The sequence below is a fragment of the Tiliqua scincoides genome, chromosome 5 (assembly GCF_035046505.1).
Source record: "Tiliqua scincoides isolate rTilSci1 chromosome 5, rTilSci1.hap2, whole genome shotgun sequence".
Taxonomy (NCBI): domain Eukaryota; kingdom Metazoa; phylum Chordata; class Lepidosauria; order Squamata; family Scincidae; genus Tiliqua; species Tiliqua scincoides.
The window spans coordinates 78,784,139-78,799,677 of NC_089825.1; the positions used below are offsets into that span (position 1 = coordinate 78,784,139).

Below are 15,539 nucleotides of genomic sequence, written 5' to 3' on the forward strand. Positions count from 1 at the left end.
AATCCTATACACGTCTGCTCAGCAGTCCCATTGAGTATAATGGAACCTACTCTTGGGCTTAGGAGTAAGGCCTATTGAGTAAGTTACACTGTGAGTAACTTCAGAGTAAACATATAGAGAAGTGCACTGCAAAGCCAAGAGTGGCAGCATCTTTGCTGGGACTGAGCAACACCCAGGAAGCTTCCAGGGTCGCACACTGCTCTCCCATCAGAGAGTGAGAGCCTGGAAACTCCAACTCCCAGCATGCCTCTGACCGCCGGGCGCCGCCTCTCCTCTCCCCCAAAGGCTCACGGGTGCCATGGCTCCTCTCGCGCTTTGTCGAGGGCCAGCCACAAACTACGCGCCCCAGAGCGCCGCGCGGCCCGCCGTCCAATCGCGGCCTGGCTTCGGGCCTCGCGCAGGCGTGGCAGCCGGCGAGGCTTTCCTCGGCCAAGATGGCGGACGACAGTGAGACAGCAGTGAGGCGGCCGTCGGGGGAGGAGAACGACCACGAGCACTGCAGCGACTGCGAGAACGAGGACGAGCACAGCTGTAACCGCGGGTGAGCTGGGCTGGGCTGAGCCGAGCCTGGCCGGTGTGGGCCTCCTCCCGTCAACCGCGCGAGGAGCCTCTCCTTCCAAGGGGCAATGAGAGAGGAAAGTGCACTTCGCCCCGACCCTTCCCTGTGCCTGCCGCCTGATTGGCTGAGCGGGCTGGCTGCCGTGTTCTGAGTGGTGGGCCGCCCTCTCAGTCAAGCGGTGCTTTTCCCCCCCCCCGTCTCCAGTGGCATGGCTGGGAGGAGGGCTCAGCAGTTGTCCTGGCCTGGTTCCCTACGTGGGCAGCGCCCCTGGGCTCCTGAGGGCTCCAGCCAGCTGGGAGGGGAGGGGTCCTTGTGACGCCCATTTGGCTTTACACCTGACTGGAGGAAAGTAGTACAGAAAAGTCAAGTTTGTTTTAAAAAAAGGAATAAAACAAAGGATGTCTAAGGCACTGGAGCTTGTGATATATGACATTAATTTGCTGAGTTGGTGCAGCGTACAACAGTGTTTCTCAAACTGTGGGTCGCAAACCAATTTCAGGTGGGTCCCCATTCATTTCAGTATTTTAAATATCTTGGACTTGATGTTACCCTGGTATGTGACTGCATTTGGGGAAATGTGACAGAGCTGTACTTATAACACGCTACTATGTATATGCTTTGAACAATGATAGTCAATGGGACTTGCTCCTGGGTCAGTGTAGGTAGGATTGCAGCCTAGGGTTGTTAAAAATGTTCCTGCCTGATGATATCACTTCCAGTCATGACATCACTTCTGGTGGGTCCTGACCGATTCTCATTCTAAAAAGCACGTCCTGGTGCTAAAAGTCTGAGAACCACTGGTAGAAAGTTGATCAGCATAGCTGCTAAAATGTTTGTAGCCCACGTTTCTCTGAGACTAAGGGAGGCTGTCAAGTGTAATAGGAATTAAAATATCACATGACCCCTTGGGGCAGAAGAAGTGTTGTGGGTCTAGGCCCCTGGTTCCCAATGGTTTTTTCACTTGCGTATCCCTTGGCCATTTCCATAAATTGTACCCCTCATATTATCAAAATGTTTGTAATTGATATGGTTGCTGTTATTTCAAATTTGTATGTTTTCAACTACTGATCCATGTGTAATAATACACAAATGATGACCAGAAACTAGCAGTTGGTGGGATTTTTGCAGCCTGCTAGCTGCCTTCCTTCCTGCTTTGCCAACCCCACAAGGCATTCTAATACAGGCCTGCCTTTTTTGCCATTATTCAAGTTCAGTACCCCTAAAGGGCCTGTCAAGTACCTGGGGGTACACTTGCCCCAGGTTGGGAACCACTGGTCTAGGAGCGAAGGACTGAAAAGAAGTCCCAACAGGTTGGGAACCTAAGGCAGTGGTATTCAAATTGGGGCGTCGCAATGTCCCAGCCTGTGGGTCCTGGCCTCTGCCCCCTTAAGGGGCAGGAGCAGCCAGGAGACGGAGAAGGCAGCGGTGCGATCCACAGGATCGCACTGCTGGGGGGGGCTGCAAGGGCTTGGGTGCACTTGCCCAAGCCTCCTGCAGCCTCCCAGGGGTGTGGGGAGCCCTGCTCAACCTTCGGCAGGGCTCCCCAGGTCAGGAAAAGTGTGGAGCGATTGTGCCCCGCTCCGCAAAACCAGAAGAGGAGCACAATCACAACACTTTCCATTCTGACCGGGCTGCAGGGACTGGGGTGCACCCTCCAGTTCCTGCAGCAGCCGTCCCTGTGTGTGGGGAGCCCTTCGCGAACACCTGCAGGGCTCCGCAGGTCCACTTTTGTGGAGGCAGAGCAGATCGCTCCACTCTCCCTTTCCCTGACCTGGGGTGCCCTATAGGCGCTCGCGCAGGGCGCTCTGCACACAGGGATGGCTGCTGCAGGGACTGGTGAGTGCCCAGTCCCTGCAGCCCCCTGAGCAACACGATCCTGGGGATCGTGCCGCTGCCTCCTGCCCCTGCTACCTCCCCCCCGCCCTTGCAAAGACTTACTGTGGATTTCAAACTCCCAGAAAGTTTGAAAACTGCAGACCTAAGGGAATAAGCCTAAGGAGCCAGAGGCAAGGCAGCCATAACATGAATGGTGCAAAATTGATAATGAATTGAGAATGAGAACTTAACGGAAGGGCAGTTAATACATTTCTTCCCCTGCAATGATGTGAAGAAACCATACCTGTGCAGTTTCTGTCTATCAAAGTTGTTAATGATTCATGCTAGGGGGATAGTGGCAACCACGAGAAAAGCTCTGCTCTAAATAGGGCTTCTGCTGTCATCAAGTACTCAAAAGCATCTCTCTCTGTAGAATTGGCCTGTCAATTTCATCATCTGAGTTCCTTCAAGATTTCACATGTCTCAGAAATGACATTGGTTCCTTCATCACACACAAGGAGAATAACCATGCTTTCCCTTTCGTAATGTTATGCCTTTAACAGTTGCATGCCCAGATCCTAGTGAGGATGTACATGCCAAACACATTTGCTTGGGAAAAAATATAAATCTTCCTCTGCCTCCAAACTATTCTTTGTTATAACAGTTTGCAATACTCTTTAAATCAGGACTCACCAACATAAAGCTTCTATGCTTTGAATAGTTACGTGATGGGAGAGGTATGCAGGTGTCTGTCTGTGAGCTTCTGTCATGAATTACTTGTCAAATTTGTCAAACTCTTTCAATAAGTGGCTCCTAAAGCAGTGTTGCATTATGTCAGGGAATGCTCCCAAAAATTCAAAAGACTTGGGCAATAAAATAAGAACGAAGTGCAGCATTTGTAAGGGAAACTGAAAGTCTGGCTATGAATGAAACGTCACGCATGCTCCAAGAACAGGAAGGACCCTGTAGAAAGGGAGGAGGCAGGCAAAAGGAGTTCTGGCAGTTTTATGGGCCTAGGAGCAGAAAAGGTGAATTGACAAAATTGGAGGCCTGTATTTTAAAGAATAAAATATTGGCAAGGATCAATTTGCTGTGCAAGTGCTGAAGCCTCGCTCCCAGACCCCTGGAAATTTTGCCTTTCTGACATCAGTCTTGCTGATATGTCAATATGTACTTTCCCTTCCAGGGTACAGCTTGGGTTATTCGTCAGAATTGTTTTGAAGCATTTGTTCTGCAGCACTCCCGCTCACTGCCCATGTAATACTAGGGGAAATAAAAATTTATTTAAAAAAAAACTAATTTGTATTTTTTGATTTGTTAAAAGATATTGGGACACTCCGCCCAGTGTGAGACTTGTGCTTCTGGCCATCCCTGGTTATCCAAGGGAAATGGGGAAGAGGCAAAAAATGTTGATTTCTATGTATATATAGTTGGAAAGAAAAGTCTTTTCACATTCTAATTTGGGTCAGCTCTTTTTTTATCTAATCCAATGTTTTGTTCTTCCTCATCCGCTTTGACAAGTGCCAAAATTGCTTACGTGGGCTTTCTACTTCAGTGGTTCTCAAACTTTGAGCACTGGGACCCATTTTTTAGAATGAGAATCTATCAGGACCCATCAAGAGTGATGTCACGACTGGAAGTGATATAATCAAGCAGGAATTAGGGTTGCTTTTACTAAAGCCAGGTGTAATGTGCTTTTATCAGCAGTCCTTTTGGGACATTATGCAAGGCGTCTCTATTCAGAGAGACTGTTCCCCTGCCCTCATAATGTGGTGGAGACAACTGCCCGCATTGTTTTGCAATGTCCATATTTTGATGAATTGAGATCTAAATTTATTTCCCCGATTTTCAGTACTGAAACAGGATTGCAGGTGGAGGAGCAGCTTGCTTTTCTGCTATCTGACGTACACTCTGATATATCATTCAGGGTTGCCCATTTCTGTTATGCTGCACAGTTGGTAAGAAAGAAAATTGAGGGTGTAAATCTCTGATTTTATGATTTTATATATGTGTAAAGGGGTGTTGGTCTTAATTTTGTGTATTTTGTTTTGTTGTCTGTGATTAGCTGGTTGGATGATCGTAAATAAAGTATCTAAGCAGGAACATTTTTAACAATCCTAGGCTGCAATCCTACCCACACTTACCCAGGAGTAAGCCCCATCGACTATCATTGTTAAAAGCATATACATAGTTGCCTGTTAAAAGTACAGGTCTGTAACATTTCCCCAGATGCAGTCACATACCTTGGTGGAATCAAGTCTAATATATTATTAAAGATAAAATATTGAAATGAATGGGGACCCACCTGAAATTTGCTCACAACCCACCTAGTGGATCCCAACCCACAGTTTGAGAAACACTGTTCTACTTCATTGCTGTTGCATTTGCTTAGGATTTTAAAATTTAAAAAAAACCCAACAAAAGTTTACTGTGGAATAAGCAAGTGGCTAATGGGGGAGAAGAATGAATTCTCATGGGGATGACAGTCGCATTGCTTGGTTCATCTTTCCAGAGGCTTCTTACCTTCGTGTTTGGGTTTTTCTTTCTTCTGTGTACCTTTTTTTAACCACATTGGGTGTTACTGGTTTATAAGTAGATTTCCAGTCTTCCAATTGTAGTCTTCCAATCCAGTCAAACTGACTTCATATTGACTTCTGTCACTCACTTATATTCTTTCTCTGCACAGTATATATACAATGTATATCTTGTATAGTATAGTACTTTGTAACTTTGGATAGACTCAGTAGTGGCACCAACGCTATGGAATTCCCTTCCCCTTGACTTAAGAACTGCTCCCTCTCTTGAAACTTTTCGGCGAGGGCTGAAGACTCGCCTTCTGAGTTCCTGGCCTTTTAAACATCTTTTTAACATCTTTTAATACCTTTTTAGCACCTGGTTACAGGCCTATGCTTTTATAATTTGCTGCTCTATATTCTTTTACCTGACTACTTTTTTATCTGACTACTGTTTTTATGATGTGTTGTTAATATGCTTTTATCTGTTTTTAAATTATGTTTTTTAATTTGTTTTAACCTTTGTTGTAGTCCCTCCAAGGAGAAAGTTGGGGTAAAAATAAAGTTAATAATAATAATTAATTAATTAATTAATTAATTAATTAATAATATAGCAAGCTGTTAATTTTCTCCTAGAGTAGGCATCAGCCGCTGGCAGCCCGTGGACCAAAGTGCCCTTCCTCATACAGTTGTCTGCCCAGAAGTGAGGGAAGAATTTAGTGGAATTAGCAAAAATAGCCACAGGACTTCGTGGTGGGCCCTTTTGGGGGTAGATGGCTTTGACCCAATACAGTGGCAAAAACAGTTGCAAACCAGCACTCTGGGGAGGTTATATACTACGCTTCGGGAGATCTTTTATTGGGTGGTCATGAAGTAGTAGGGTGTTACTCACAATCCGGTAAACTCCCCTGTTGTTGATTATTCAGAAATATTATAGTAAAGCATGACTGGAGAAATCTCAGGTATCTGATATCCCAATATCTTTTTTCAGGGGGGGAAAAATGATACTGACTTGTAGGCATATGACCATTAGTTCTAGAAACAATCCCAGCCTGATTTTCCAGCTCAATTGCCCCACGCTGGAAGTGTGCTGCATGAGATTACCCTGGTTTAATAGTTCTGACTCACCTCTCACCTTGATTCATTTTCCATATCATTCTATTTTGAAATTTTTTTGTCTGATGAAATTAATCTACAAGCTAATCATCTCCCTCAAGGAAAGAGGTCATAGGGAGTAGGCTGTGGAACTGTGTGAATTACTTGGAGATGTGAAATACTTGAAAAGAAAGTATGCTATACTCTGAAGATGGAATGGAATTAAGGAAGTTTCTGGTAATATATAGATAGTATTTTGGTAGTATTCGGATGGCTTCACTTGTATAGTCTTGTTGAAAACCTAACAACAATGCAGTAATACTTCTCATAACATAGGGGATCCACTCCAGGAAGTCAAGTACCATGTTGAATCAGTGTTAAAGAAAACAGTGTTTTGAAAGGTATTACTGTATCAGTAAGGTAGGTCAATCTCATTATCCCCATATTATGGCAGAGGGAGGAGCAAGACTGCGGCAAATTAAGAGACTTGCCTAAGTCCACCTAGTGAATTTGAGGCAGAGGCAAGATTCATACCAGGGACATGTATAGTTCAGGCTCTTAGCCTTTCTGTACCAATGCTGTAGTGATCATGATACCATAAAATGGTCATGTGTACAGAATCCTTTGCTATTTGGAATTGAAAGACATTATTTCCATGGGTCTCATTTACTAGTGACCTGCGTGATTCTTTCTGTTGGGCAGGGCTTTTCAAACTGAGGCATCACGACGCCCCAGCCTGTGGGCCATGGCCTCTGCCCTATCCGGGGCAGCCTGGAGGCAGAGAGGAGGCTAAAGCGGAAGTGATGCACGATCACTCCGCTTTCACTGCTGCAGGGAGTCCTGCCAAAGGTCGCACCAGGCTCCCCGCATCCCCAGGAGGCTGGGGTAAGTGCACCCAAGCCCCTGCAGCGATCCTGGGGATCGCCCTGCTGCCCCCACCGCCCCCGCAAGCACTTATAATGGCTCAAACTCTCCAGGAGAGTTTGAAAACCATTGCTGTCGGGATTTGAGGCGGGCATGCCCCGGCGAGAGGCCTCAGACTTGCTTCAGGGAAGGGGGTTAAGGCACCCTGGTCCTCCTCCCTGGTTTGGCTGGTTTGCCTTTGTCTTGGGCAGGAGCTGTTGACTACACAGCCTCCTGCCTCACCTCTCTTTCTTCTCTGCCTGTCATCACCGGCCTCCCACCTCTTTTTCTCAATGAGTGCATGTTAATAAATTGTAATCCTCTCTTTGAACTTCCTTGAGTCATTTCTGCCCAACATTGCATATCTGCAACAGGATCAAATATGTACACCTGTGGGTTGGGCAGAAATGAATAGAGTTAGTATGTATTACATAGAAAATAGCCATTTAAAATTCAAATGGTAGTTCCTAGACAAAAATCGTTCAATCCAGTTGACCTTTTGAGTGTGTGTGTTCCTGTTTAGTGCAAAATATCTCCTGTGCGCATTGTCTCCAATGGAGTTCTTTCTTTGACAAAACTCTCCCAAAACAAGACTAGCATTTGGACTTCCCTTTGGGCACATGTTGTCCCTCTGCACTAGAAATTGGTGGGCTTATAGTTTCTGAGAATGTGACAGTGTTAGCATGTGAGTGTGCATAGTGCAAGGTCTGTATGTCATGAATGGCAGTTGCATGTAAAGTTTCTAAACCCTTGTTCTCGGTTATTGACCTGTGTGGCATGTGGCTTGTCTGCACTGCAGAGTCCAAGAGCTTAGCATTATAGCCTGGTTTTCTCTGTGTGCAGCTTCACCACAATGTATGATTCACATGTGATTCCTCTCCTCCCCTCCCCACCTTTTGTTGGTATCTTGCCCAGACTTGCTCTGCTATCCCTCTGATTCCTGAAAGGATTACTTGTTGTAAGTATCGTACCTGATTAGCTATGGCTTTGCCAAGTAGGATTTACAAGCATCTAAATCTCAGGCAGCATGGCTCAGCTTGTAGTGGGGAGCAGAGAGTCGTTGGCAGTGAGGCAGTAGTTTTCACACTACAAAAAGGTGGCTATAGACTTAGCGTTAGGAAGAACTTTCTAACTAGAAAAGCAGCTGAGGCTTAGAATAAGCTACCCGGGGAAGTTGTGAGGTTCTTCCTTAGTAGTTTATAGGAAATATTTTTAACATTTTAGTTATAGAATTGTCTGTTTTAGGGGGAATTTAAGAATGGATTTCAAACTACGTGTTCAGGGAACACTGGCATTCTTTGGAAACATAGGTGGGATTTCTCTTAGAAGATCACTAAAGACGGACAGGATTCTGTTTTTTTTTTTAAGGCTTTGCACTTCACTACTTGCAACGTTCGGTCAGAAGGGTATGTCTTTGTGCCAGTCAGTAGTGAGACCCGGCAGGCCTTCCCAGTGCTCTAGATCAGGGGTGTCCAAACCTTTTGGCAGGAGGGCCACATCATCTCTCTGACAGTGTGTTGGGGGCCAGGGGAAAAAAAAGAATTTCACATTTCAAATTTGAATAAATTTACATAAATGAATATATCAGAGATGGAAATTATATTAATGAATGAAGGTCTTGCAATAGCTCAAGGCCTATAAAAGGCCTTGCACAAAGCAAGGTCAGTCTTGCCTTTGCTGCTACTGCTTGCTGCATCACAGATGTGAAACAGCAAGCAGTGGAGGGAGCCTTCATCCCACTGCTCAAGCAAGAGGTTGAACAGTTGGCATGCTGAGAGCAGTTGCATCAGGCCAGTGCAGGCTCCAGCAAGTCTCCAGAGGGCCATAGGCTCATTGGAGACTGGGGACTCCCTGAGAACCTGATTAGGAGTCCTTGAGGGTGGCAAGTGGCCCCAGGGCCGGGGTTTGGGCACCCCTGCTCTAGATGAACTGAGTGTGTGCCTTAGAATATTCCCATATTCCCAGAGTCCTCTACAACACGAAGGGCTTCCTAAGCCAACATGCATGGGAGCCTTGTCAGCCAAGGCTGTTATGAAACAGTTTTCTTTGATGGTCAAAAACTACTCACCTGAAGACTTTAGCTCCAAGCAGTATTGAAGATTGTGGAGAAACCTATCTTAGACCATTGCCCACTTGGGCTTGTCAGCTGGTAACAAACACTTTGTCCACAATTAAGGAGGAATGTCTAATTTGTTCTAGTTTGCATGCTTGGCTTGTGCAGAGCAGCAATGAGGCCAGCAGCAGACCTTGAAGACATCCTAGAATCCTGTACATACACAGGGGTTTCTTGGCAGTCAAGTCAGCATGGAAAAAGGTCCCTGATGAAATTTGAAAACCACAAAAAATGGCTTTTAACCTTTATCCCTACGGTTTCATGGAGGTTTTTAATGGTTGTTCAGTTCAAAGACATGTAATTTAAAGACATTTTTATTCCATTAAGCCTTTGGGGTCTTGTTAGAGGGTATGATGACTGCTTTTTAGTAATTTATTTAATGTTTTAATTGTTGGGTTTTTTTATTGCTGTTGTTTGCCATAGGCTAGCTATTAATGTCCGTTTTATAGTTTAAAGTTTTGTTTGTATTTTGTAGTTTACGTATTTTATCTATTATGTATTTTAATTGTTAGTTGCCTTGGCTGCCCTTCAGGTAAAAGGATGGGGTAAAAATTGAATAAATAATGGACAATAAAGATATTTGTCTGCCAATAATTACATCCCATTGCAGTGCACTGACTGCAGGAAAGTGGAACCATTTGGGGTACAGTACTTTTTCAAATGTATTAAAATCTCCAATATGAAAACATAATAGTGCCCCTATGTGGGGTGCCATTTCTTCTGCTAAACAGGGTTGTTTTTCTGCGTATACTAAAACCATAACATTAAGTCGGATTCCAAAATATTGCAACAGTATGCATTATCAGCATAATGCCCAAGTGGTGTTATTGCCTAACTTGGTGTAATTCTGGCTGTAAAGAGCTAACTACTTGCATAGTCTTTTGGCCCAATCCTATCCCCCAGATATGCCCGTGGAATGTGTGTTGTTTCTGGCTGTTTCAAATGTGCTATGCTGGTGAGTGCAGCCTGGCTGCCACAAGCTGGCAGGTCCATGTTGTGGTGGAGCAAAGTTGCCCCCTGCCATAGGTAAGACTGCATAGGGGGCAAGAGGGTGGCAGGGATGGGGTGAAATGGAGAGATGATGGGCAGGATGGAGGGTGGATCAGGCCTGGGAAGGGGGTGAGTTTAGTGGCAGTGTCACCTTCTGAATGCTAACCCCCCTTCCCACGCCTGATCCGCCTTCGTGGTTTTACGCAGACTTGTGTCAGCAGTATTGCTGGCACAGGTCTGAGTTGATCCATGGGGGCAGTGGGGGCTTACCCCATGGAACGTGAACAAATATTCCCTTACCCCAAGGAGGCCGCACAAGGCCACCATTCCCCTTTGGGATGCAGCAAATACCACATTGGTGCCTCTGCATTGCTGTGTGGAGAGTTAGGTTAGGGTACAACTGTTTGTAATCAACTGGTTTTTGTCAGAAGTCTGACTTCTGACTTCAATTACAGGTGGGGCCTCCATATCTGTGGATCGTGTATCCGTGAATCTAGCTCAGCCTGCCCCTCTGAAGGTGATGGTAGCTATGCTCCGGTCCTCTCCGGAGGGCTTCCTGAAGCCTGCACAGGCCATTTGCATCCACCCGCGGCCTTTGCAAACTTCAGAATGGCCTGGAGAGGTGAAAAAAATGCCACTACCAGTGTCCCTCAGGAAACCAGAAGTGACTTTTTATGCCTTTTAAGGCATTCTGAAGCCTGGGAAAACCCCTGGAGGGCTTCCCCAGGTCTCAGAATGCCTTAAAAGACATAAAAATGCCATTTCAGGTTTTCTGAGGAAAACTGTAAGTGGCATTTTTTTGCCTCTCTGGGCCATTCTGAAGTCCCCAAAGGCCGCGGGCGAATGCACTTGGCCTCTGTAGTCTTCAGAAAGCCCTCTGGAGGAGACCAGAGCTCTGGACCCCTTCAGAGGGCGTGAGGAGCCAAGAATCGCAGATTCGCTTATCTGTGATTTTCAGTATCTGCAGGGGGTCTGAGAGCGGATCCTTCATGGATACTGAGGCCCCACCTGTCATGGAATTCCATTAAATGAAGAAAGTGGAGATGATAAGGTGTGTGGAGACAAAGTGAGGCAAATCTGCCATATTTGCAGTGCAGTGACAAGTGTCATGTTGTACATATTCATTATTACATGGCTTCTTTTCTATTTTATCACAAAACTGGCACTCCAAATACCACGTTCCCCTGTCAACAATACTTGTATAAATTGTGTGAGGCACGAATATTCATTCCATTCATGCAAACCTTTGGTAGAATTTGGGTTTCCAGCGCCAAGGAACCAGATCAGTGGTTCCTTTGGAGTCTCCTTACTCTCCCACTGAAGTGGCTTGAATGTTTTCCGAGTAAACCCTTAAAAGTCCACCAATCATACTTCTTTGTTTCCTCAGTGGCTTAAGCCCAGCAGATGACAGTGGGAGTAAAAAGAAGAAAAAGAAACAGAAACGAAAGAAGGACAAGGGGGATCAACTTGATTCAACCCAGGATCAGTCTGCAAAGGTAAAAGGGGGGAAATTACACAAATCGCTCAAACGTAGTCTCCCCAAACTGTACTGTCTTCTAGGTACTCTCAAGTTAAATTAGAGAAGACAGGGCATTGTTCCTAGGGGAATGGATTTCAGCTGTGATGCCCCCCCCCCTCAGACTTCCCTAGAGTTGCGAAAGGAGTTATTGGTCACAAGGAGTATTAGCTCCTTCTGGAACTTTTGGATCCACAACATCATCTTCAAATTTATAACTTTTTTATTTTCAGAGTGGGGAGACGTGGAATTGGGGGAGCTTGTTTAACGTTTTTTGGCTAGGATATTGTTCCACTTCGTACCGCTGAATTCCCCCCCCCCTTGAATATTTAAACTTTCCCGTAAATCAGGAAAGTGCAAAATATTAGGGCTTCCAGTCTGTTGACTTATTTTCTCTTTGGTTTACTTGCAGGTGAATTCATTGCCAGCAGAAAGAATGCAGGAGATTCAAAAGGCTATTGAACTATTTTCAGTAGGACAAGGACCTGCCAAGACAATGGAGGAAGCCACCAAACGTAGCTACCAGTTCTGGGACACACAGCCAGTTCCAAAATTAGGTACATACATTGAGTGTCTTTCCCTCTCCCACCCCCCCTTCTTCTATCTGATAGGGCTAACTGAGGCTGGAAAGACCTCCCCGTATTTTTTGAGGAGTTGTGCAACTCTTGTAGGGTAAAGATATTTTAATAGAGTAATAAGAGGCAGGGTGTACCAGACTTCTGCAGCCAACATCTTCACCCAAAGAAACTGTGTCATTTGTGTGACTAAAAAAGATTGGGCCAGTTGGGTAGAGGTAATATTCAAGGACTAGAAACAGGACTTATGGTTAGGGTGGGAAAACAGGAAGGGTACTACATGGGCCCTCTCAACAGCACTGGGAACTGGACCTCATAGAAGCATATGGAAGCATATGGAACTGTAGGTATGGGGACAGAAGGCTGAACTTGCTCTGAAGAAGCAAGTGCAGTACCAGCATGCAAACCTGAAAACCAACTAGGCAGATCCTGGAGTGCCCTGTGGGTTGTTCATCATACGTGGGGACAGCCTGCTCTAACTATTTTCTTCTCCCTCTCCCAGGAGAAGTAGTGAATACGCATGGTCCTGTTGAGCCAGACAAAGACAATATCCGCCAGGAGCCCTACACCTTGCCTCAGGGCTTTATGTGGGATGCCTTGGACTTAGGGGATCGAGGTGTGGTGAGTAGGGATGAGGCAGACTTAGCCATCTGAGTAGGTTTTCCTTGAAATCATTTCCTTTTCTTCTTCCCTCCTGCCCCACCCGGTTGCTGCAATTGTGTCTCATGGTTGCTTTCTGCATTAGCTTCAGGGTCTTACTCCTTTGCATCAAAAGCTTTCCAGAACTTTCCTGGATTGTCCCATCTTATCCTCCCTTTTCTCTCTCTTTTTAGTCCACTCACAAGCTCCTGTACTAATGACTTTTGTTAACTGCTTGCACCTTCTTTTTGACCATTTGTTCTCTCTGTGCTGTTCTTCTCCTGTCTCTCCCAGGGTGACCAGATGTCCTTTTTCCCCAGGACATGTCCTCTTTTTTTTAATCTCGTGTCCTGGAAAAGAACTTTAAAGTCCTCCTTTTTTGTGAGAAGGCCCCTGCAGGCAGTGCATAGCCTTCTTGTAATTGTTATAAATAATATAGTAGTTTTAAATTTAATAATAAGTAATATAGCGTTTGAATTAACCACATAAAATCAATATACGAGTGTTTTTAGCTTTTATTTTATAATGTCCTACATTATTCTTGGATGTCCTACATTTTGGGGTGCCTTATCCTCCTTTGCAGTTATAACATCTGGTCACCCTGATCCCTCCTAAAAACCATTTTCTCTTGCAGAGTTTGCCATTGGCTTGTTGCATGAAGGAAGTGTTCGCTTTGCTCTGTCCTGTGTAGCTTGGGTCATTTGTCTTGAGTCAGCTTGTATACTCTTTATACCTTTGGAAGAGTGTGCTTTGCCTTCACCTAGTCTGTGCACATTATACTTTTTGTACTATAATTTTACAGTAGGTCCCAAGACCTAGATATTCTGTGCTGAACCACACACAGAGCCTCCCAGCACCTTAAGAGTAAATGGTAGATGAACTTATTACCTTTTAACAACTGGCTGCTGGTGTCTCATTTAAAGTAGCTGTCTTATTCTCTCATATTAAAAAGCACTGACTGCATTATAGCAAAGGTGTCATTATGCTCTTCAATTACTGCCCATTTGTATGCCACCTCTAATTTGCAAACACCTTCAGAGGGTTTATTTTATTAGTCCTCACAGAAACCCTGTGGGTACCTATTCTTGTTTTACCAGAGGGGAACTTAGAGAATAATGAGCCCAAGTCTTCCCAGGCCATGTCTAATTCTGGTTTAGTGTGCTGGGTTTTTCCTTCACAAGGGTTCTCTGACCAGTCTTCCAACCACTGTCCTGTTGGATAATGCTTGTCTCTTAAAATATAACTTTGTTTCCTAAAGCAGATTACATTTATTTTGGTTGTTTTAGCTCAAAGAGCTGTACACTCTCCTAAATGAGAATTATGTGGAAGACGATGACAACATGTTCCGATTTGATTATTCACCAGAGTTCCTCCTATGGTGAGTTGTGGATTTTTCTGAATCCCTCAGAGGTTGTCTCCATTTTCCTTTCCTCTGCTATGCAGAAGTCCAATTTAGAGATGAATGCTCCAACCTTGACTTTTCAGTGGTCATCTCCTGACCAGGAATTCTCTGTGGGTGAATCATGCCAGCCCAGCCTTTTTCTTGAACTTTTTAACACTGCATCTCTGGGCAGTGATGACTTTGCTGATGATGGTCCAGGTAGTCAGCTCCTACTGGTTCCCTCCCCCCCCTTAGAATACAACTAGAAACAACCCTAAATTGTGATATAGGGACATTTCCTGGTGAATTCTGAAGGGAAAGCAATGAAACAGGGAAAATGATGAACAGAATAGAATATTATCAGCAAAACTGCTGCATCCACAGTGCTAAGAGATTAGAAGAGAAAACCCTGCCACCACCAATAGTATGTTCCAACTCACCTCCCTGAGTTGTTCATAAGCAGGCAAGTAAAAGTCATTTTATGGACTTAATTACAAGATCGGAAGAACCCATCAGAATTGAGACTGCTTTGTTTCAAGTTCAGTTGATATATCTGGAGTTCCAACTCAATGTCATGAACTGGAATCTCCTTAACTCGGGATCATATCTATTCTGATAGTTGTACATGGCAAGTAGCGGTGTGTAGATATGGTGGTTCAAACCCAAGATTGGAGGCACCTGTTGGTGGGGAGACACTTTGGAGGAGAGACCTTCAGGCAAGACAGTTGAACTTCCAGTTTCTTCTGTGCAAACCTGTTTTTCTCTCCCATCTGCTTCTCTGAAACCTACTAACAAGAGAATGATCAGGCATGTGAGAAGGCATAAATTCTGGGCTGCTAATTTATCAGCCAGAGTGCTATTTCCTGCTTGGTAATTTATGTCAGCAAACTATGCAAAACAAAGAAGAAATTGTTCAGGCAAGTTGTTGAAATGAACATCAAAAGGGTTCATGCTGTCTTGCTTATACCTCTGAAAATCCAACCATGGGTAAAAATCCATTTTACTCAAGACGCTGAATTGATAACCTCAGATTACATGGCATGTTGACATTAGTATATATGTGTTGGGACCAGGCAGATTTAATTAAGGGAACAGAAGACGAAGGTAGAAAGAGAAGCTACGTTATTGTTAGGAGAAAATGCCAACTACCTGTATCAGCCGGCACTCCTTCTGTTGCTTTCTGCTGTGGGGTTGTTCATAGTTTGCACACAACATACTTGCTGTGATGTATGGGATAAACTGGACCTCAGGGTGTCGAAAAACAGGTTAAGTTTAAACCAGCCAGTGACTCAAAATGGCTATTGAAGAGGGCTTTAAGGACACAAGTTTGCCACGCAAATTCTGCCTGCGATTCTCGTACAAATTAAGAACATTTTGCCAACCTTATTCTGTCAGTGTTGTGTATATGCAAGGCTCCATCCCTGACCACTAGAGATCTGT

At 44.8% G+C, this 15,539-nt stretch overlaps 1 protein-coding gene across 1 annotated transcript in view; it reads left to right on the plus strand.

Annotated features, from left to right (window-relative positions):
* The first annotated feature begins 425 nt into the window (after positions 1–425).
* The window catches only part of NMT1 (N-myristoyltransferase 1), a 30,806-nt gene continuing 15,692 nt past the window's right edge, over positions 426–15,539 (plus strand). Inside the window, exons 1-5 of the mRNA XM_066631306.1 lie at positions 426–541; positions 11,376–11,484; positions 11,917–12,061; positions 12,582–12,700; positions 14,005–14,096. Coding sequence (XP_066487403.1) covers positions 435–541; positions 11,376–11,484; positions 11,917–12,061; positions 12,582–12,700; positions 14,005–14,096 — 572 coding nt within the window. The 5' untranslated portion in view covers positions 426–434. The remainder of the gene's footprint in view (positions 542–11,375; positions 11,485–11,916; positions 12,062–12,581; positions 12,701–14,004; positions 14,097–15,539) is intronic.